Source organism: Cyanidioschyzon merolae, chromosome 4, assembly GCF_000091205.1.
Source record: "Cyanidioschyzon merolae strain 10D DNA, chromosome 4, complete genome".
Classification (NCBI taxonomy): domain Eukaryota; phylum Rhodophyta; class Bangiophyceae; order Cyanidiales; family Cyanidiaceae; genus Cyanidioschyzon; species Cyanidioschyzon merolae.
Window position 1 is genome coordinate 386,548 of NC_010130.1, and position 20,656 is coordinate 407,203.

General features: G+C 56.5%; 4 protein-coding genes and 1 non-coding gene across 5 annotated transcripts, besides 2 other annotated features; 1 reads left to right on the forward strand and 4 right to left on the reverse strand.

Moving 5' to 3' along the window:
* Positions 1–69: 69 nt before the first annotated feature.
* CYME_CMD148C (ATP-binding cassette, sub-family B, member 1) lies at positions 70–2,160 on the reverse strand (the record flags this gene model as incomplete). Its single annotated transcript, XM_005535441.1, has 1 exon — positions 70–2,160. The coding sequence occupies one exon, from the start codon at positions 2,158–2,160 to the stop codon at positions 70–72; it is 2,091 nt and encodes a 696-aa protein (XP_005535498.1).
* A 385-nt stretch (positions 2,161–2,545) lies between these two features.
* Positions 2,546–5,117: a sequence feature (repetitive element).
* A 1,114-nt stretch (positions 5,118–6,231) lies between these two features.
* On the reverse strand, positions 6,232–8,481 carry CYME_CMD150T. Its single transcript, XR_002461236.1, has one exon. It is a non-coding gene; the product is annotated as a hypothetical transcript (transcript).
* A 177-nt stretch (positions 8,482–8,658) lies between these two features.
* CYME_CMD151C (similar to transcription initiation protein SPT5) lies at positions 8,659–13,860 on the forward strand (the record flags this gene model as incomplete). Its single annotated transcript, XM_005535442.1, has 1 exon — positions 8,659–13,860. One exon carries the CDS (start codon positions 8,659–8,661, stop codon positions 13,858–13,860), a length of 5,202 nt encoding a protein of 1,733 aa, XP_005535499.1.
* Positions 13,861–14,089: 229 nt separating this feature from the next.
* On the reverse strand, positions 14,090–14,533 carry CYME_CMD152C (probable ubiquitin-conjugating enzyme E2; the record flags this gene model as incomplete). The annotated part of the gene is made up of 1 exon (XM_005535443.1): positions 14,090–14,533. One exon carries the CDS (start codon positions 14,531–14,533, stop codon positions 14,090–14,092), a length of 444 nt encoding a protein of 147 aa, XP_005535500.1.
* Positions 14,534–15,337: 804 nt separating this feature from the next.
* Positions 15,338–19,285: a sequence feature (possible transcribed region).
* CYME_CMD154C (hypothetical protein, conserved) lies at positions 16,385–20,611 on the reverse strand (the record flags this gene model as incomplete). Its single annotated transcript, XM_005535444.1, has 1 exon — positions 16,385–20,611. One exon carries the CDS (start codon positions 20,609–20,611, stop codon positions 16,385–16,387), a length of 4,227 nt encoding a protein of 1,408 aa, XP_005535501.1.
* Positions 20,612–20,656: the final 45 nt, after the last annotated feature.

Sequence of the window (20,656 nt, forward strand, 5' to 3'; positions counted from 1 at the left end):
TTCCGTCTATCTTCCGCTTCCATGGCATCCGCACGATGCAGTGCTTTGTCTCACGCGTTTCATGATGTATTAGGCAGCGCTCATGTCACCGCTGGCCAACTGCTTCTCAACGAGTTGGTAGTAGAATCCTGATGGGCCCAGAGCCATGAGCTCCGAGTGGTTGCCTTGTTCAACCACGACACCATCCTGCATTACGAGAATGAGGTCTGCACGCGCCACTGTGGACAAGCGGTGGGCAATCACAACGCTGGTAACGCCGTCAGAGGCCATCATCCGATCCAGCGCCTCCTGAACGAGAGCCTCGCTCTCTGCATCCAGAGCGCTGGTGCTTTCATCCAAGCAGAGTAGCGTTGGATGCTTCAGAATCGCTCGAGCGATAGCGATGCGTTGTTTCTGGCCGCCGCTTAACGCCAGACCTCGCTCTCCGACCTCGGTATCCAGTCCATCGGGTAATGCCATAACAAAAGAGTACGCATTGGCTTCGCGCAAGGCCTGAATGACCTCCTCATCTGTAGCATCTCGTTTGCCATAGAGAATATTATCGCGGATGGTTCCAGAAAATAGAACCGGCTCCTGCGAAACAAGCCCAATCTGACTACGCAAGGCGTGAAAGTCGTAGTTCCAGGCGGGCGTACCGTCGAAGAGCAAGAGACCGCCGCCTTGCGGTTCGATATCGTAGAAGCGCATCAGGAGCTGAATAATGGTCGACTTGCCGGCACCGCTTCCGCCGACAATAGCGACCGTCTTTCCATTAGGGATTGTCAGGGAAATCCCTCGTAACACTTCCACGTTCATTCGTGTCGGGTACCGGAAGTGGACGTTCTCGAAGACAATGCCTTGCTTCAGTACCAGAGGCTGCGTGACGACTTCAGCGCCGGGGTCAGGACGTCGGTACTGTGGTACACGGTCGATCATTGCAAAGAGCTCGCCACCAGCACCGAGTCCGCGGGTGACGTCAGGCCAGACCTGAGCCGCCTGACCGACTCCCATGAAGCCGAGTATGGCGCTGAAGAATGCAGTTAGCAAATTACCCAGATTCAGAGAGCCGCGAGCGATCAGTTGCCCGCCCCACCACAGGGCAAGCGCATAGACACAGAAAATCACCAACATAGACAGTCCAAAGAAGAGACCGTCTGAGATGTAGCGTCGCCTCCCCAGACGGTACAAGGGATCAAGCTTGCTGCCGTATCGTTGCGTTTCGTAGCGCTCTGCCTCGAAGGCTTTGGTCGTGCGAATATTCGAGAACACCTCCGCTGCAACCGATCCAGCACTCGCATACGCTTCAGAGCTTCTTTTCGTATTGCCACTCATCTCGATCATCTGGGCGGCACCAGCGAGCACAACCAACGGTGAGAGCGCGATCAAGACGCCAGTGAGGGCAGGCGCGAATATAAACGCCACGATTATACCGACAACGCATTGGGCGAGATTGAATAAAACCGCACCGAGTTTCGAGAACGAGTACTGGATGACCTGAACGTCGTTATTCAGCTTTCCACCGAGCTCACCAGCTTTGCGGCGGTCGAAATAAGTCACGTCTTGCTCGACCAGGTTGCTGAAAGCCGCGACTCGCAGGTCCCGAGCTAGACGTTCGCTTGCGATCCCAAACAAAGCCGTTCTTGACCCGGCTACGATGAACTCGAAGACACCGATACCGACGAATCCAACGGAATACTTCCATGTTTCGCCTTCGATCTGGCTTTTGCTCTTCGTGAAAACTTGAAACATTCGACCGAATACAATCGCGAACGCTGGTAGCGTTGCTCCTTCCAAAATAGAAGCAATGAATCCGATAACAATCATAGTTGCAGACGAGCTCCAGGCAAGCGCGAAGATTCGCCGTGCAGTCACGCCCGTGGTGTAAGCGCTCTCCGGACCAGAGGCCTTTGCCGCCTTTTTAGGGTCGCCTGCCTCGGGATCTTCACCAGCAGCCGACGGGCGTGCCCAAAACCGCCACCAACGTCGGTTAGGTGTGTCCTTCTCCTTCAATTTCAAACTTGGAAAAGATTCTTGAAACGCGGTCGCCTCCGAACTGACCGCAGTGTCCGGCGACACCGGGTCCGTCTCGTAAATTGAGCTGCTGAGGGTTCGCTCGCGGTGGTTTTCACCAACGCTGCTGTAGTTCGCTGTTTCAAAGCTTTGCGCTGCGTGAGCGTTCATAGTACATATGACGGAAAAACGTATCTTCTTCCGTTACGACACGCAAAATAAGAAACGTCGTCGTCACTAGAACACAAACGACTGTTCACACCAGACGTAACGCTTTGGCAACCCGAAGGTAACGCGAACGATGCGACGCTCGGTACTGTGCTCTGTACCCAGCATCAAATCTGCGGCAGATTCCGCATCGCCACAGAGAGGCGTTTCTGTGGACACCGTCGGTTGACCCGCGTGTGTTCGACGCGAGCATCCGCGGTGGTGGTGGTGGTGGTGGCAGCGGCAGCGGCGGCGGTGCTGGTGATCAGACAGCGCCCCCCGCGGCTCAAAATTTCGACGCTGCGCGCGAGGCGACCGTTCCTTCCGGCGCTGTGTGGATTCCCTGCCCGATGACAGCACGTTTCCGTTGACCACGGATGCCGGCATTCGGGATGGATATTCGCTTTCGGGAAAGCGTCTACTAGGAAGCACCTACCTTCAAGTTCCATTCCCCGTACTTCGTCTCGTATGCACTGGTCGTTTCGTATGCTCTGTCGTGTGCCGAGTGCCTGCCTCGAGCACTCGCCGTAGCGCTTATACCGCTGAAGCAGGTGCTGCACGGAGACAGAACGGCGTTGCCATACCGCAGAGGGCGTCGGCTCGCGGAATCCTACATGTGACACGCAATCACGGCGAATTCTCATTCCGGGAGCCTGCAAGATGCGCAGTCAGAAGCGCTGCCTGCGATAGCGCGAGGCGATAGACGAAGAGTCCACTGGGACCTGGGCGACGCCCAGATGCAGCATCCTGCTCCTACTCCCGAGCTGAACGAAATTGTGAACGAGTTGCTCAGATCTGACTAAAGTACCTGCCACTGGGAGAAGCATGAAGCACGAGCCTGGGATCCTGTCTTAATTGATATATCAAGTATCTATCAGAGCGAAAGTTGCGGGTGGGCATGAGAAACCGTGCGTCGAGTCGTACTCCGTGAGTATCATAAAGGCTTCCTCAGGAATAATGCTTTTGGTGAAGGCGATGTATCGCGACTTGACGCAGATCGAAACAGTCGAGGTTTCGGAGGAGGAATTTTTCGACAAGAGCTTTCATCGTCACCTGATGCTTGGCACAGGGGAAGCGCGGAGCAAAAAATAAGTGAGTGCACGCCCTCCACGAACACCACGCCGAATACCGCTTCAGCGGTGCTCCATACAGGGGTGACTCGCGAATTTACGAATACGCGGCGATGGAGTACCGCACGAACCTGAAGAATCACGTGGTCGTGAAACTCGAACGTTTCATGATACGCTCCATCTTTGCGTAGTATCCGGGCCTCTCTCGCAAAGGAATATGCGCGATCATCGACAGCATCACGAACGATTGTCAGCATGAACAGGAGATCGAATTCGTCGACAAGAAGGCGTCATATAGGAGAAGGAATGAGGTTTCTGTAATCCGCGCCACTATTGAAGAGAACCGTGCGGTCTTGGGGCCGGCGAATCCAGCAGAAAAGGTATCAGATATGAAATAAACATGGAAAAAGATGTTATCCTTTAATTCTGCTCGATTTCGTATTTTTGGACCGAGAATCCGAACGCAAGGCGGAGATGAAGCTGAGTGAGGAAAAAATGAAGAGTGGGAGAGACGGAAGGCTGTCCGAATGGGGAAGCGCTTCAACGTCGTTCCAATGTGCAACATCAAGTCACATTTTGTGACTGTCGACTCCAGAATCCTTCATGACTTCATGAAAGAGATCAGTCCCGAGCTCAATGTTAGCAGGGAGGGGTTCTCCGGCGAAAACCGGGTGACGTTCTGCAAGAGAATCTTCGATTTCAAACGTCTCAATGTGAGCAAACAAGGGGTATTACTGGGATGATCGAAACCGATGTAGTGGCCATGTGTGTACACTAGCGGCGCTTGAAGAAAGATCGTCCAGTTCCGTCTGTGACGAAAGATGAAGATAAGAGGAAGGCGGATCCTGCGACACAGAAAGTTCAGGATAACTTTTTTGTCGTTGGCGCAGACCCTGGGAATACGAATATCATAACCATCGCTGTACCCAAACGTGCGGAAGATGGTACTGACGGCAACTTACGTCAGAAACACATACGTCTTTTGAGGTTCTCGAGAGCGAGATACTATCGAGAATCCGGTATAATGAATGCAAGGAAGAAAATTGATACGTGGAATGCAGGAATGAAGGATCACCTCGAAGTTTTGGGCGAGGTGACGAGTCGAGGAGCGGACTTTGAAGCTTTTCGGAAATTCATGGAAATACGCGTTGCTCATTGGGATGCCTTGTGGGAGGAGTGTACCAAGCCCCGGTGGGCTCGTTTGCGTATGAATCTGCACTGTGGGAAGCAGCGGGCGTTTGCCAACTTTTTCAATCAGTTGAGCGCTCTGAAGAGGAATGAAAGTCAGAGGCTCGTAGTAGCGTACGAAGCAGGGCGCTGGAAGACCCAAAAGGGGACCACGCCAGCCCCAACGATAAGAACGTACAAAGAGTGCGCAAGGCGTTTTGTTACGATACCTGTAGATGAGTTCCGAACGTCCTATACACATCACGAACTGGGGTGTACACTTCAGAGGGTCGAGATGGAAAGGTGCCAGCGGACCCCTGAGGATATCGCAAAGTATGGACCGCTGACGGAAGAGCAAATGGAAAGGATGGCGAAAGTTCGTGGACTGCTTGCATTAGGAAGCACCATCAATGGCAAGAAACGTATGGAGTTTGTGAGCCGGGACTTTAACGCCGCGATCAATGTAACGATATGCGCAGCGATGGAAAGGAGACCTCCAGAGCTGAAACGAGAGAACTTTACTGGACAATCACTCAAAGTCGAACTATATGAGAGAAAGTTGGAGGCAGTAGTCGCTGGCCCGCCGAGCAAGGCTGGGAGGCATCTGCACATCCGTTGGAGACTTCTTGTCCTGGGCGAGTTTCTCGCCACCACTGTACACTGCCGGCAGCAACGTTTTTTCTTTTGGAAGTTGTGTGTCGTCGTTCTGGCACTGGAATGGAGTTCATTCACGACGCCTTCGGACGAGGCGTACGTTCGTTATCCCACTTGAATATCCAGTGGGTGCGCACAAGGCGCTGAGCTGCTCCATTTTTTGTGTGCAGCGTGTTCAGATGATGCATGCTGCAGTTTTTCGATATTCATGCCTCAGGGTAACGCTGCGCAGCATGTCGACATCCTGTCTGAGGGCACGAAAAAGTCGGCAGCGTCGTTCGACGTGTTCAAAAGCTCGTGCCGCATCAAGTTACGGGCACCACACGATTCATAAATCCGCATCATTTCGTTGCCGTCGACGAAACCGCATGCGACATCCCCATCGTATTGCTCCGGGGATATGCAACCGGGCGTTTCCGTCTCTTCTGTTTCCATGGAAAAGGATCTCACACTCGGATTTCCCACATTGCAGCAATCGCTTCCCATGGAGCATGCGTCACTGCTCTGCACGTTAGCAGCATCGACGGATCGAAGGTTATTGATGCGATCTCCGGTCTGGAGTTCGCTTCTGGATTTTGTCTCATCAGGATTGACATTGACTTTTACAAATCCCTTATTGAATGCGGTAGTGCGCGAATGCCCGATAACGTACTCGCCGAGGCAATCGCTCAGAAGAAGCAGGTCGTTTCAGGGTAAACCATTGGGTAAGGGAACCGAAGGCATCTACAGGGACCTCGCAAAAGCGTAAACGGTGCGATGAAACCAGTCTGAGCGCGCCACGGGCTGGTACTCGTAGCAAGTTGTATGGTCGGCGTACCGGACCACCTGACTGCATCCACGTGTCACCGCTGAGGAGGGCGCTCCAAAGCTGTCCACAAAGAGTACGAGAATGGCACGCAAGCCGTGTGTCGGAACTTTCGTCTGTGCAAGCAATGCGTCGTCAACGGACGTAAGCAGCGTGATCATGAATTGACCGCTGTCATCATGATCATCATCATCCTTCGAATGCAGATCACGGAGCTCATGTAAAGGCTCAGACTGGCGTATTCGAAGCCCGAGCGAACCGAGTGAAACCGAAAGCAGTCACGGGAGAGATGTCCGCAAAGGCTGGTGCGAATTACAATTGGAAGAGACCCAAACTCCATCGTTTATGCCCGTATTCGAGGACCTATTCCGTGTTATGCTGACATATGTCTAGTCGCTTTGTTGAACGTGAGACTAGTTAAGGGGTTCCAAGCGGTCTCAGCGCATGCATGCCCACAGGAGCGCGGCTCCACCTGCCTCGCTATTCCTGGAGAAAGCGCTGTCAAGCGAGTACGCTGACGGCTACGCGATCAGACAAGATGCCTCATACGCCGTCTCCATGAGGCGCTTCGCAGGATCCCCACGGGTGTCGGCTGCGTATGCAACTAGCGTTCAAATGCTTCACCGTTGTCTTTGAGGAATCAAGCAGTTCTACCGAGGTAAACGTCTTCGTGTATCTAAGTTCGTACCGCAAAATAGCCGCACAAATCCAGGTGTGGTAGCGACAGCTCCGCAATCATAGACGATAAAAAATGAGCATTGCCTTTTCTAATGAGGCATTTATCGACTCTGCCGCCAAGAGTCACTCGTGATCATGGACGCACGCTCACGAAGCCTTGCACATCGCATGTGAAGAACTCGTGCTGCGTCCCTTGGGCAAGGAAGCTGCAGGCTTTGCGTTCGAAAAGCCTCAGATTTGGCTATTGTTCAGTTGCCCCCTATCATAAAAACGCATTTCCATGGTGAACAAGAATATCCCGCCGCACATTGGAATCGATTTTTGTCGATTCCCTGACTTGGCGTTCGCACCGACTTCTCAGCCACAGTTGCCACTCCAGGCATCGTCGCACTTGGTTACGGGATTTCTATGGACGACACCCATCGACGGACACCATGCCGAGTCCTATTCTCGATACACGAACCGCTACACCACCGGAACATGGTCATGCGTTCGTGAGCATGCAAGTGCAGGCATTGTGACCCGCGCATATGCGCCACGTTCCCAGTCAAGACGATTCGTTAGCGTCTATACATCTGCGAATTTCGAACCACCACATATATTCCCCATAAAGAGCCGACTCGATCGCAGCGAGCACGCCTCGCAATGATCTCGCATTCACCAGCTTCGGCGTTTTGGCAGGATGCTCCTGGTGTCGTGTTCGGCAGGGAGCGTAGATCAGGACAGGCGGTCTCATTTAGAGAAACGTACATGAATCTCTACGCTTTGCCAGGTTGGAATTGGATCCGTACGGTTTCGGATGCAGCAAGAGTCGCAGCACAACCAGCCGATTCATGATGGTCAATGATCGGCAGTTTCCAGCCTTGGTCGCGTCGCTGATGCGCATTGGCAAGCGTTGTGTACGCCCCCGGTTGAAAAAGGTGCATCCGTAGACCGCGAAGATGCTGACACGGAAACGTAAACAAGGCCAGTAGGCATCAACTATTGCTACTGGAATCATGGCACTTGAGAGAGCAGCGCATACCCGCTTCTGTGACTTGGTGCTTTGGGCGGAACCGCACTGTACGCACTTTCTGGGCTATTCGGGCCAATGAATATCGAAACAGAACATAAGATCCAGAAGAGCTCGTCGTGAAGGTGCTCAGTTCCAACCAGGTCAAGAGTCGCGGGAGCCGATGAATCGCATCAGAACTTGAGTCAGCAAGAACGTAGCGCAACTGCTCCAGCGTCGTCGCTAACCTTGTTTCACAGACTCCGTTTGCGACGTTGTGACAGCTTCGTATCACGACTCCATACGTTGAGCAAAGAGCGTGCAGGTCTCGTGCTTGCGCTAGCGGAACGCACGAACTCGGCGATGACTCTTGCGGACGCCAGTCGCGAGTATACAGTTGTCTTCCATCGCTCAGCACTGTCGTTCCTCCAGCGATGGAAACAAAAAACTCTCCTCAAACAAGAGCATCTGAAAGCTATCAACCTGGTTCCAAAAAAGTTCCACCAGAGAACCGTTTCATTGTATACCTTGTCTAAAACGTTCGACAACTCGCCCGTCAAGCGGCTCAGAGGCGAGCAACTCGTCTACGACAACAACAACGCTTTCGCAGGACGGTCGCCGCGGCTCCACAACGTTTTGTTTCAGCGTTTTGCAAAGTCTCTCGAAAGCACGCCTTCTGGAAACGAATCGCGAACGTTTCGCTGGTGCAAGTGAAGAGCTCTGGGTGTTTGGTACTCCGACAACTCGAGTGCTCTGGGGAGCGCCTCGGTCAGCTCCAGAGCGTACCACCGAAAAGCTCTAGCCAGGTTCGCAGAGGCAGGTACCAAGCGAGGCGCCTCGAAAGCTGCAGCCAGCACCAATTTTACGTACACGCTTCGCTACTGATCAAACAGTGGCAGCGCCTACGTCCTCGAAGCACCAAGGGCAAGTCTGTAGACGAGCGCGCTCCGCCACCGACAGACGCTGTGCGTCGTTCGAAGCGAACGCTCACAGAAAGAGGCGAAACAACGTCACCTGTCAAGCAGGCGTTTAACGGAGAACGCATCCCAGTGGTGGACACTGTCGTACTCAGCGTGTTTTGAGGTCGTAAGTGGCCCATGTCAAAGCAGGAAAAATCCAGCGAAACTAGAAGCGCAGATGACAAGTCGCCAACGGCAGCGACTGGGAACTCCATGACACCAAGCGCTGGGACAGCAGACACGGAAACACCTCTAGTAAGCTCTTCACAGGTTACGGACCAAGGGAGCGGTTCTGTTTCAAGTCGGATGCGGGATGAAGCGACGTTGTCCTCAACCGGAAACGACTCGGCGAACGCAAGCGTGCAACCCGCGAGCGACGCCTCGGACTCGTTGCAGCAAGTCTCGGCCAGCTCGATGCCCAACGTCACAGGATCCAACGACGACAAGAACCCAGCACATGTACAACAAACAACTTCTGGCGCTGGTCAGATGTCGAGCGGGCTGGAAGGATGCAACACTTCTGGCTCAGCAGCAGGTTCGAGTGCGCTCCCGCCACCACCAGATTCACCGGTTCCTGTCGAAGAGGCGGCATCACAGGTGCTATCCGCAGGACAAGCAGTGCCCGAGTCGGGCAAACGAACCCAGGCGTCTGAAGTCCAGTCAACAGCCACATTGTCAGCAGGTCGTGCTCGCGGAGTCAAAAGAGGACTCGAATCTGCGGAGCCAGACACGAAGAGCACGGTTGAAGAGGAACCTCCGGTGAAGACCCTTCGCCATGATGCTCACGAAAGATACGAAATTCATCGTGATCAAGAATCCTCTACAAAAGCGGCAGATGAGTCTTCATCGCCATCGTCCAGATTGGAGATACCGAATGCTCCAGTGCCGGCTGCGACGGGCGTACCACCTGTTCTACCAGGCGGTACCAGCGGTGAAGATGTGCCTGCTTTTACACCAAGCAAACCATCCCAAGCGTCCCCGCCGCTGTCGACACCGCAACCGGCTACGGCGGCAGGGAGCAGTGAGACATTGAGACCAGAGGACTCGACAGAGTCGGGGTATTCGACGCGCGATACCACCGAAAGACATCCGCTGCGGCGGCAGGAGGAAGCGCTTGCGAGAGCGCCGCGCCAGAACGTCAAGAGCACGATTCAACATCGTATGCAGGAAGAAGCGGAAGGAAACGACGGTGATGAATACCCAAGCGCGGAAATCAAGGACGGGATCGATGATGAAGACGATGAAGAAGAAAGGGCAGACGACGACGATGACGATGCGGATGAGGAAGCCGATGAAGACGAAGACGAAGACGAAGATGACGAGGAAGACGAAGATGAAGAGGAGCACAGCAGCCGCCGAAGACGTGGAGCGGCTCAGTTCTTGGAACTCGAGGCCGAAGTCGATGAAGGCGACGAGGAAGAAGAGGAAGATGATGATATCCAAGACCTCGTCGCCGATGAAGACGAAGAATCCGCAGATGAAGAGGAGCTCGCTGCCGAGGAGCGGGAGGCCATCGCTCGCCGCGAACAACGTCGTCGAGCGGAGGCAGCGCTTCTGCAACGCGCCCAAACCGCTGAGGAGCTCGAAAAATTCGTCCAAGAACGTTACGGTGGCCTCGACGATGAAGACGAGGAGTCCGACCTCATCACCCGGGCGTTTCTTGAGGGTGCAGCTGGTGCTGCTGATGGATCAACAGCACGCCGTCGGCACGGTGCCGCATCCGACCTGGACGTGTTGCCGGTGCCGGCTGCCATGGCTCGCGGCAAGCCCCCGACCGACATCGAGCAACAGAGCCTCCTGCCAACAGTGCATGACCCGCGCTTGTTCCTGGTGAAATGTCGAACTGGTAAGGAAAAAGAAATGACCATCTGTCTCTTGCAGAAATGCGTTGACCGGGCGAATCAGGGTCAACCTCTGGCGATCACCGGCATCGTGGCACCGGATCATCTGCGCGGTTGCCTCTACATTGAGGCACCACGTGAAAACGATGTCCGAGACGCCATCAAAGGACTCCATCATCTGTACCAGACCAAGATTACGCTGGTCCCGTTGAAAGAGATGGTAGAGGTCGTCTCTGTACGACCCACAACGGAGCGTCAGAAGCTCATTCCAGGCCAATGGGTGCGTCTACGTCGTGGCCTCTACGCTGGGGATCTGGCACAAGTCTATCAAATTCGAGAAGATCAAGTTATCGTTCGCTTGGTACCGCGTCTGGACTTGACGGCGTTGGCGCGGAAACCGCGCTACGGTGCCGTCGATGCCGTCGACCGAGACGATATGGAAAACGTGGACGATGCCGCTACAAAAGGTGCTCCTTCACGTCAAGTCGGAGAAGCTGCCGCAGCACGCCGCGGTGGATCGCGGACGTCCGGCGTGCGTCCACCGCGGAAACTCTTTGATCGAGACCAGGTCGCTCGTATCCTTCACGTGAATGTGTTTGCGAGACGTGATTCGCGCACCGGTGAGTGGTTTGACGAGTTCGAAAACGATCAGTTTCGTTACGGTCTTTTATACAAACGCGTCTCTCGAAAGAATATCATTCATGGAGCAGCGATGACGCCGCCCAGCATCGACGAGCTGGAGCCGTTCCAGGAAGCGGAGCGTCAGGCGCAAGTTGCTGCTGCCGCCGCCGCCGCCGCCGCTGATGATGATAATGATAATGATAGTGATGATGATGATAATGATGATGCTGGTGCTGGTATCAGCGATAAAGCGTCTGACGACTCGCTTGCCGCAGCGGCGACGGTGCAGCGGTTCACCAGTGGTATCGACGCCATAGCAAGCGGTACCAGTACACCTGCAGCGGACATGGAAGCGTTTCGCGCTTCATCTGCTCTGGTGGCTGCAACACAAGCGGTCACCGCTACCGCTGCGGATGCCAATCGTCATCGTTTTCGCAAAGGGGATCGTGTACGCGTTCGACGCGGTGACCTGCGGAACCTCATCGGCATCGTGGATAGCGTCCTGCCCGACGCTCGAGTCCTCATACAACCGACCCCAGCGACAGGTGAGCACGATGCCTCGACGACACCGGCGTCAGTTCAGGTGTTGGCGGCAGACCTGGAAAAGTACTTTGCCATCGGGGATCATGTGCGGATATCCGCTGGCAAACATGCCGGTCTCACTGGCCTCGTTGTGGCTACCGCGTACCAGGACCAGGACACTGACAAGAGCACCGACAACGCCGACAACGACAATGATGCACAAGCGTCGGTAACCGTGCTCGCCGATGTAACAAACGAGGTCGTACGCGTCTCCGCGCACCTGCTCAGCGAGTCCAGTGGAGAGCAGAGCGCTGCTACAGCCGCCAAGTTGATTGCCGGTGGCCTGTACCATCTCTTCGATCTGGTGACACTGCACTCGGAGCCGCGGCATGCCTGGTTGATCCTGCGTAGCCTGCTGGGGCACGCCTCATCTACCGACCTGATGGCGAACGGTGCAAACGGCACGATGCTGAGCGCACGCGGTGCTGTAGCACTTGCACAGGCCGCTGTAGAACGCGTTCAGGTGATGAACGAAGTCGGAGAAATCAAGACGGTCAGTGTTCAGGATATTCGCGGACGTCGCGATGGGAGCACGGCTCGCACTAGCCAGCTGCGTACCCTGGATGCCGCCCAGCAACCGGTTGGAGCTGGTGATGCAGTTCGCATCGTCGGTGCCCGACATCCGCACCGTAACCGCGAAGCGCTTGTGATGTATGTGTTTGGGAATCGCCTTTTTCTGCGTATTCGTGAGCATCTCGATAACGCAGGTATGGTGGTTGCAAGCGGCAGCGAAGTGCAGCGGCTGACACAGGCGCCTGCAGCCGAGGTGAACGCTTCGGGAGCCGGCACCGTGTCGACGTCGTTGCCGTTCGTTGCACCGACAAGTGGTTGGCGTCCATCGATGGGCACTGCGTTTGGACGCGGTGGTATCGGGAGCGGGGGGCTCGGTAACAGCACCGCGCCCTTATCATCGTCGAGAGCACCGTTTGGGGGTAGTGATTCGGGCCGGAAGCCGACGCCTGGTGCAGTACGCGGTGGTGGTCGTGGTGGTGGTGGTGGTGATCCGCTTCTGCACCGCTGGGTAGCGGTGACGCGGGGTCCGCACAAGGGCCTCTCCGGACGCGTTCTAGATGCTTCGGATACGAGTGTGCGCCTGGAACTGGAGTCATCGATGAAGACGATTACGGTGGCACGGGATGCGGTACGCCTACGTGCAGAGGCCAGTTCAGCAGCGACGAGTGCTGCTCTGGGACGTGCATCGGTCATCGGGGGTCTCTATGGCCCCGGACTCGTAACAGGGCTTGCGGGACAGAGCGCTTACGGACTCGGTATGGCTACTGGTGCCTATGGACAAGCGTCTTTGGTGACGGGCACGCCTGGTGCGACCTCATCGCTGGCCGCTGTTGGTGCAGGCGTTGCCTCCGCGAGGACCCCGTTGCAGGGTTGGCAACCTAACAACCAGGTTGCCGGGATGCAGCGTACCCCAGCGATGGATGCTTCGTATGCGACGGTACCCGTGACGCCGTACGCTTCGGCACTGACGGCAACGCCACTACATCCCTCGGTTCCTATGACACCGGCTCACGAGTTCGGAGGTACGGCAGCGGGTGGCGCTTCTGCTCGTGGTGGTGGTGCCAGCGATGTCTGGCGTCCGATGACACCGGCACACGTTCCTGAGGCGTTTGCCAGTGTACGGCCGTCGACGCCCATGCATCCCGCGGTGGACGCGCAGCGGCCAACGAGCGTCAAGGCTGCAGTAGACGACGGCGCCAGTGAAGCAGGAGCAGGAGCAGGAGCAGGAGCAGGAGCAGGAGCAGGAGCAGGAGCTGGAGCAGCTGCCGCGGGCCCCGGCCCAGTCGCAATGTCGTCGGAATGCAACCCGGCGACACCAGACACACCAGACGCAGTCACACCAGCGCCACCAACGACAACGACAATACGAAAAGTACCAGAATCAGTGCCGGGCGCGTTTACAGTATCTTCGGTGCCATCCTACTGGCTTGGGGCGGTCATGCGTGACAAGCGTGCGGGCAATCGTCTCGTGGTTGTTTGCGGTTTACCGTCCGAAGAATCCGGATCATGGCTGGTCAAAGCGTATGATCAACAACAAGACGCCGCATCGAAGCACACTGAACAGGAGGCATCCAAGGCAGAGGCACGCGCTCGAACCGAGCTCGAACCGGTAGCGCCCGATCCCGGCGATACCCTCGTTGTGTACCAGGGAGACCTCGAGGGTGTCCTTGGTGTCTGCATCCACGTGGACGAGGACGGTGACTGCATGTTCAAGGAACACGGTACGCAAGAGCTGCGTGTCGTTGGCGTGAACCAGGCAATCCGACGCATCTCCACAGCCTAACCAACGAAACGCTGGGAAACGTGCGGTAAGAAGGCGCTTCCGAGCGGGTAAAGATGTGTTTTACACCAAGTTTGCCTCGTGGTGTCCGAAGTGAACACCACCACATACCATGTACGATCTTCGCTATCGTCCTCGTCGTTGCCGTAACGTTGCGACCGCGGCCAATACCCCAACAGCATCAGCGTTCATCGCTGAAGAAGCGTGCACCGCGTCGTACCGTTTCTGCTTTTCACATCGCGTAGCGCCGTGTCCATTCTCGTGCCTCTTCCTCGTACTTTGCCCGGTTCGTCTTGTACTTGTGTGCGATATCCGGGACCAGAGGATCGTCGGGATTCGGGTCCGTCAATAACGAGCAGATAGAGAGCAGCACTTTCGAGATGGTCAACGCCGGTGACCACTGTTCCCGCAAAATATCCAAACATATCGAACCGTTCGAGTTGATGTTCGGGTGATAAATTTTCGTCGTAAACTGCACCTTTGGTGGTTTAAACGGATAGTCCGTCGGAAAGTGAATGTTGAGGAAGTAGACGCCACCAGCGTAGGGAGAGTCTGGCGGCCCGATAATCGTTGCCTGCCAGTGAAACAAATCGTCACCAACGGGACCAGCGGAGCAGTTTGCCGGTGGGTCCTTTCCCAGGTCTACAAGTTCTTTGGATATGCGCTTGAGCGCCATATCTGTGCAACAAACACAGCAACCGACGTTTGCAACCGCACAACAGACACGCAACGAACGCCTCGAAGCGAGTCGAGCGAAACAAAACGTACGACGGACGCACGTCGACACGAGTGACGCGTCTGCGCGCTGCGCGTCGGGGCGCAGCGATGGATGTTCAGCGCGCGTGCGCTCGATGCGCCCTGCATCAACAACAGGGGGCCTTTCTTAGGGATACAGGAATGGATCTATAGAATACATATCCAATGGAAAGGATACTGGAGGGATACAGGAATAGATCTATAGAATGCAGATCCAATGGGAAGGATACAGGAGGGATATCGGAATGGATCTATAGAATACAGATCCACTGGGAAGGATACTGGAGGAATACAGGAATGGATCTATAGAATGCAGATCCAATGGAAAGGATACTGGAGGGATATCGGAATGGATCTATAGAATACAGATCCACTGGGAAGGATACTGGAGGGATATCGGAATGGATCTATAGAATACAGATCCACTGGGAAGGATACTGGAGGGATATCGGAATGGATCTATAGAATACAGATCCACTGGGAAGGATACTGGAGGGATATCGGAATGGATCTATAGAATGGGGGAGGATATAAGAGGCATATCGGAAGAATAAGAGGTCTAGAAGGAATGGGAGAATAGAAGGGATAGGAAGCGTGCCCTCTAGATTTTCTGAGATGATCGCGTGACGCTCATGCGTGTAAGCGCGCAGGTGCCGTAAACGTGCGCATACGTGTCCCAGTGTTCCAGGGCCGGTGCGCTGCGTCATGTATTGCGTTTGCGCGGAGAAGCAGTGTGCGTGTATGCGTGTGTGCGTGTATGCATGTATGCGTGTATGCGTGTATGCGTGCATAGGTGTTGAAGGTCACCAAATTCCATGCATGAGGACGGACATGGGTGTCGTGGACTTGTAACCTCTTTCTCTTGAGCGCTATGGAGCTTTTTGATAGGTTTCTTTGATTCTGTCTCGTTACCAGGAAAAGAACATGTGCTGCTCCTTGAAGACGGACAGGTATGTGTCTACGCTCGTGTGTATGCGTGTTGCACCTACTGTATGCAACTAGCTAAAACGGAACTACACAATTCGGGTAGCGTCTAGTTACACTGTGTGTGTGTGTGTGTGTGACTTGGTGATCACCAGTTGGTGGGTGCGCGCTCACTCTAGCGCTGGGGCATACTGGCGACTGCAGCAGCGCCCAGGAACGTGCAAGCAGCTATGCAAGAGCAGTGGTGGCGATGACGGCGGCATCGTCTCCAGTTGCTCGGTACCTTGGGCAGCGGCGCGACGCGGGGTCACGCTGTTGTACCGCGGAGGCGGAGGAGCCTGGACAACGACGCGTGCGACATACCCGATGCGTTGCGTTGCACATCTTGACGGCAATTGTTGGTGCTGGTGCTGGTGCTGGTGCTGGAAGCTTTATGGAGCGTTCCGCGCGTGCCCTAGACGCTATGCGTGTAAGCGTATGGACCACATCCGTTGCGACGCATAGACATAGAGACACAAGCTCTGGCGCATACAAAGTGCGAGCGCGCACAACGCGCTACCGGCTTTCGCGAAGAGCCTCGTGTATAGAGTCGTGCGGCTAGCACACGCGCAAGTACAGCGGATGCAGCGCTGCGGAGACGCTGCCAGCACACCCTGGCTGCCAACTGGGACCTATCTGCGGTCATAGGCTGGCATCATGAGTTGATGCATCTGGATAGCGTGCTCGTCAGTCGATCGATTGGAATGAAAGCAAGTACGCGAGCGTTTGCCGCGTGCTTGCCATTGCTGTTTGACGCTGCACAAGTCGTCGTCGTAGGGACGTCGAATGCCGCTGCGTGTCAACGGTGTCACCTGTGCACGTCGCTCGGTGAATTGGTGGACGTTGCCGCTGACGTGGGCGCCTCGCACGGCTCCACCAGCGACCGTCCAGCCGATTGAAAGGTCACTTGTATCGCTCGAGCGAGACGGTTTGCAGACACCCTGAGCAGCGACCCAGGCTTGGCCTGTTCGCGAGTTGTTAGGGCCCAGCATAGCAGCGCTCGGAGCACAGCGTCCGCATCCGCAGCCACAGCATCGCCCGGATCTGGTACAGTGGCCAGCAGTGCTGCGCCAATATGCCGCACCAGTTCAATGGCGGTACGCAACGCCGACTCCTGCCAGGCCAGATCGTTTGCCCGCTGGGCGGCGCAGTCGAGCAGCAGGTGCGCCTGCGCGCAGGCCTCGTGATGGCCGACTCCACCGGCACCAGTTGCTGTAGCTGTAGCTGGAGCTGTAGGAGCTGCGCGATTCCGCCAGGAGACGCGTACTTGGCGCAACGCTTCCAAGCTCTCCGGGTTCAACAGCTGCAGTTGCGTTCGCGCGGGAGACCGCTGGCGAGGTGCTGGCGACCTCAGTCGCACAGGCGACACGGCATCCGTGGACGCCAGCGCAAGCTGACAATGCAGTCGATGCCGATTCGCGATTGCCGGGCTCCTGGGTAAATGTGCGGCATTGTTTGAATCGAGCATCGTCTCTGGGCTACACGGTGTCGGTGTCGTTGTCGTTGTCGTTGCTGTCTTCACCAGCGGCGCCCACAGAATCGGATCTGCGCGACTGCGAAGCGTCTCCAACAACTGAGCAGCAGCACGGCGCACCAGAGGCTGTTTGATCTGCGTCCGATCGTGCAGAACGTGAAGACGCGCCACGAGCGCTGAAAGAGCGTCTCGTCCAGTTGGTGCATTGCAACCGAGCAGAGCGCGTTGCCATGCGACCAGCTCGGGCTCCGTCGCTCGGAAGCAGGCATCCAGAAACAGCAATGTACGCTCAGCGAGACGTGGATGCGCATTCTCCGCAGCATTACGCAACGGCTCCATCGAGCAATGTCGCAAAAAGAGCCGCAAGCCTGCGTCCAGCGCCAGGCGTGGTATGAAAGCAACCAGAATAGGCTGGGTACGCGGCCACTGATTCAACAGCCTGCCCAGTAGCGGGTACGCGTGGAGTGCCTGTTCCAGATCCGTGGCGGCGAGCATGTCTGGAACAAGAGCCAGGATTGCTAGCAGCACCCGCTCCGTCTGTTGGAGCACGCTGTGCTGCTTCTCAGCGAGACAGCGATGCAGACAGGCAATCAGCTCCTGGATGAGCTCGAAAGGCACGGTATCGCATGTCGCTTGACCTGGCGTTGCTGCTGCTGCCGCTGCTGCCGATGCTGCTGCTGATGCGCTGCGCTGGCGACAAAACTCCTCCTCCAGCGCAATGAGCGCGTCTAGGCGTCTGCGCCAGTCGGCACCGGCATCCTCAATTCTGGTTACCAGCAGCTGCAGCGCCGTTCCTCGACAGCAGCCATCTCCGTCCTGGGCCATAGCCTCGGCCGCTGGCACTGCGTACTCGTCCGCGTCATCGTTGTCGTCGTTGTCATGCTCTCGCTGACACACCGGAGCCAGCGCTGGCTCGCCAAGTGGCGACTGAGCCGCCACCGTGCGCCTTGCTGGACGCCATTTTGCGGCAAGTGGTAGCATAGGCTCTGCTGCTGCTGCTGCTGCTGCTGGCGCTCGGCCTGCTCGTTGGTACTCGCGACTCGGGACCCAGGCCTGCTCGCAAGGCCGCTCTGGCGATGTGGCTGCAGGTGGATGCCCGCTCAGCAGACGCGCGTGTCGTCGCACCCGATCAACGTTTTCATCTGCTGACTCCCTGCCCACACCAACTCGGAGCGCTCCACCGAGGGCGCGCGTGGGCACCCGACCCACGCCAGACCAGTCGTCTGACTGCGCACAGCTTCCAAGACTCGCGCCATGCGCCGACTTTCGGGTAGCTGCCGCTTCAAATGGACTCTGGTTCTCCTTGTTCATCACGTGTCTCTGTGTTGTTTGCTCCGGATGCGAGAGAGATTCGCACACGGCGGCATAAAGTTCGGAAAAGAGCGCGTGCTGATGCTCGTCGCCCGACGCTGCTCTCGACGGCGAACGCAGCGCAATGGACTCACTGTTCTCCCGGGGACAATGTTCCATCAGCGTGCGCCGCGTGCACTGACGAAGCGCTTGCAGAACATCCCGTTCCAGCGACTGGTTCACGAACGCAACGAGTCGAGGCATTCCACTTGCGCCTCGGTAGCGTGAACTGTGCGCGTCAGATCGAGCCGATGCGCGCAAGGCTTGCCAGCACAGGAAAGCGACGTAACGCCAAAAAGCGTGGCGCATGCGAGCACGCACACAAGCGGAGGCGTCTTCAAGGCCCGTACGCAGCGCTCGGCGCCATTCTTCCGCATGACGCTCGATGTCAAAGGCAGGTTGTCTCGCCAACGCGACGTATAGCAACTCGGCTGTGATTTCGCGGAGGCTTGTGGCGCTTTTCTGGTCCTGCAGACCCTGGAACAGAAAGATTACTGAACGTCCGAGTCGTGCGTGTTCCACGATGCAGCGCAAGGCCTGCCGCGCACTATCCGCAATCACGGCAATGGTAACGATGGAGGCACGAAGAAGCGAAGGTACCAGCACCAAGCCGAGCGTGTCAGCGAAGGCGTCGCCCAGCGCGCGTGCTAGCGTGGCTGATGTTGCACAGGCATGGCGCACGACCTGGGAGCGCAGGTCCTGGATCTGTTCCACGAGGGCGTAGCGCAGACTCGACTGGCGCAGGAATTCGGCAAGGTCGGCACGCGACAATCGCTGTGCCCGTTCTTCAATGAAGACGAGGGCTTCGACACGTTTTTCCCAGTCGGCCGCCGGTTTGATGTGCAGTACTTGCACAGCGTTCTCCAGCTGCGACCATAAAACGACCTCTGTGGTTGCCGTGGAATCCATGGTGTCCTTGAGGCGGCATTCTGACTGCTGTTGTGCCGCCGCCGCCACCACCACCGTCGTCTCTATCGCTTCCATTGCATCCACCGTAGCAGCAGCAGCAGCAGCACTTTGGACGCCAGCACCATTGCCAGCGTCAGACGCACCGACAGCGTGACTTGCTCTGCGCAGTGCGCGGCGTCTTTCAGTGCTGCAGTTGCGTTCAGCGTCTAGTGCTTCGCTACTGTGATCGGTTGCCGCTGCAGGCTCCTGAACATGCGCAGCGAGACGCTTCTCCAGGTCATGTACCAGATGCAGCGCACGTTCCATCGTCGCAAGGATTCCAGGCAGCGCTATCTTCTGATCGGGAACGGCGAAGCGCGCGTTCATCGTTTCAATAGCGGACCCCAGACGTCGCTGCAGTTCTCGCACCAGCACCATGATCGATTCCGGTGCGGCGGAATGTGCTACAACGGCGGTGTCCACTCCGTCCAGAAGCGCATGGAGGCGGTCAAGCGCCCATTCGAGCGCAGCCTGAGCGGTCTCTTGTTGGCTGGGCCAGAGCATGCGCACGACGACCTTAGCAATGGCGGTGCAGACCTGTCGAGCGACTTCGCCATTTGGTACTCGGCATAACGCATGAGAAAGCAAACGCCCCAGACTCTGCAATGCACATCGCAACGCAACACCGCAACGAGGGTCTCGTGGCTCGTCAGCCTGGCCGAAAGCGCGTACGATCGCTGGTATCCAGCGCAGGAGACATTTCACGACTGCTACCGGCATGCTTCGTTGCGTCTGACGTGCGATGAGTTCTAGGGTATCTGCCCAGAACGTCCAGAACGCCCGCGTCATGCCTGCAGCCGGCGACGTCTGGCCGGCAGTCGCCCCTGGCGCGGTGCCTGTTTCCCGCTGGCGCCAGTACGCCAACGTTGCATCAAAAACGTACTCAATCAAGAACACGGGAAGAGCATCGGTCGCCGTTTCACGATCAACTTCATCAACAGGCACATAGAGAATGTCCGGCTGCTCGCAGAGGTGCTCACGGAACGCCGCCCAGCTGCCGAGCGTGCTGAACGTTTTAACCTGGAGCTCAAAATCGTACAAGCACTCACAAAACGAAAGAATCTTGGATACCTTATCAACCACAGCACGCACTGGCGTCGGGGGTTGCGGCGAGCGCTTCTCTGTTCCCAATTGTCGCTGCAGCTCTGCGTCGACTCGCACTTGTCCCTCGGACTGCACCAGAGCAGACGCCACTGATGCTGGAGCCGCGTCCCGAACGCTCCGGTCGTTCGGTTCCACGGAACCTCCAGAACACGGAGCCATTATACCAAGCGTCGTCGTGAAAGCAGCTCGTTTGACTTTTATCTG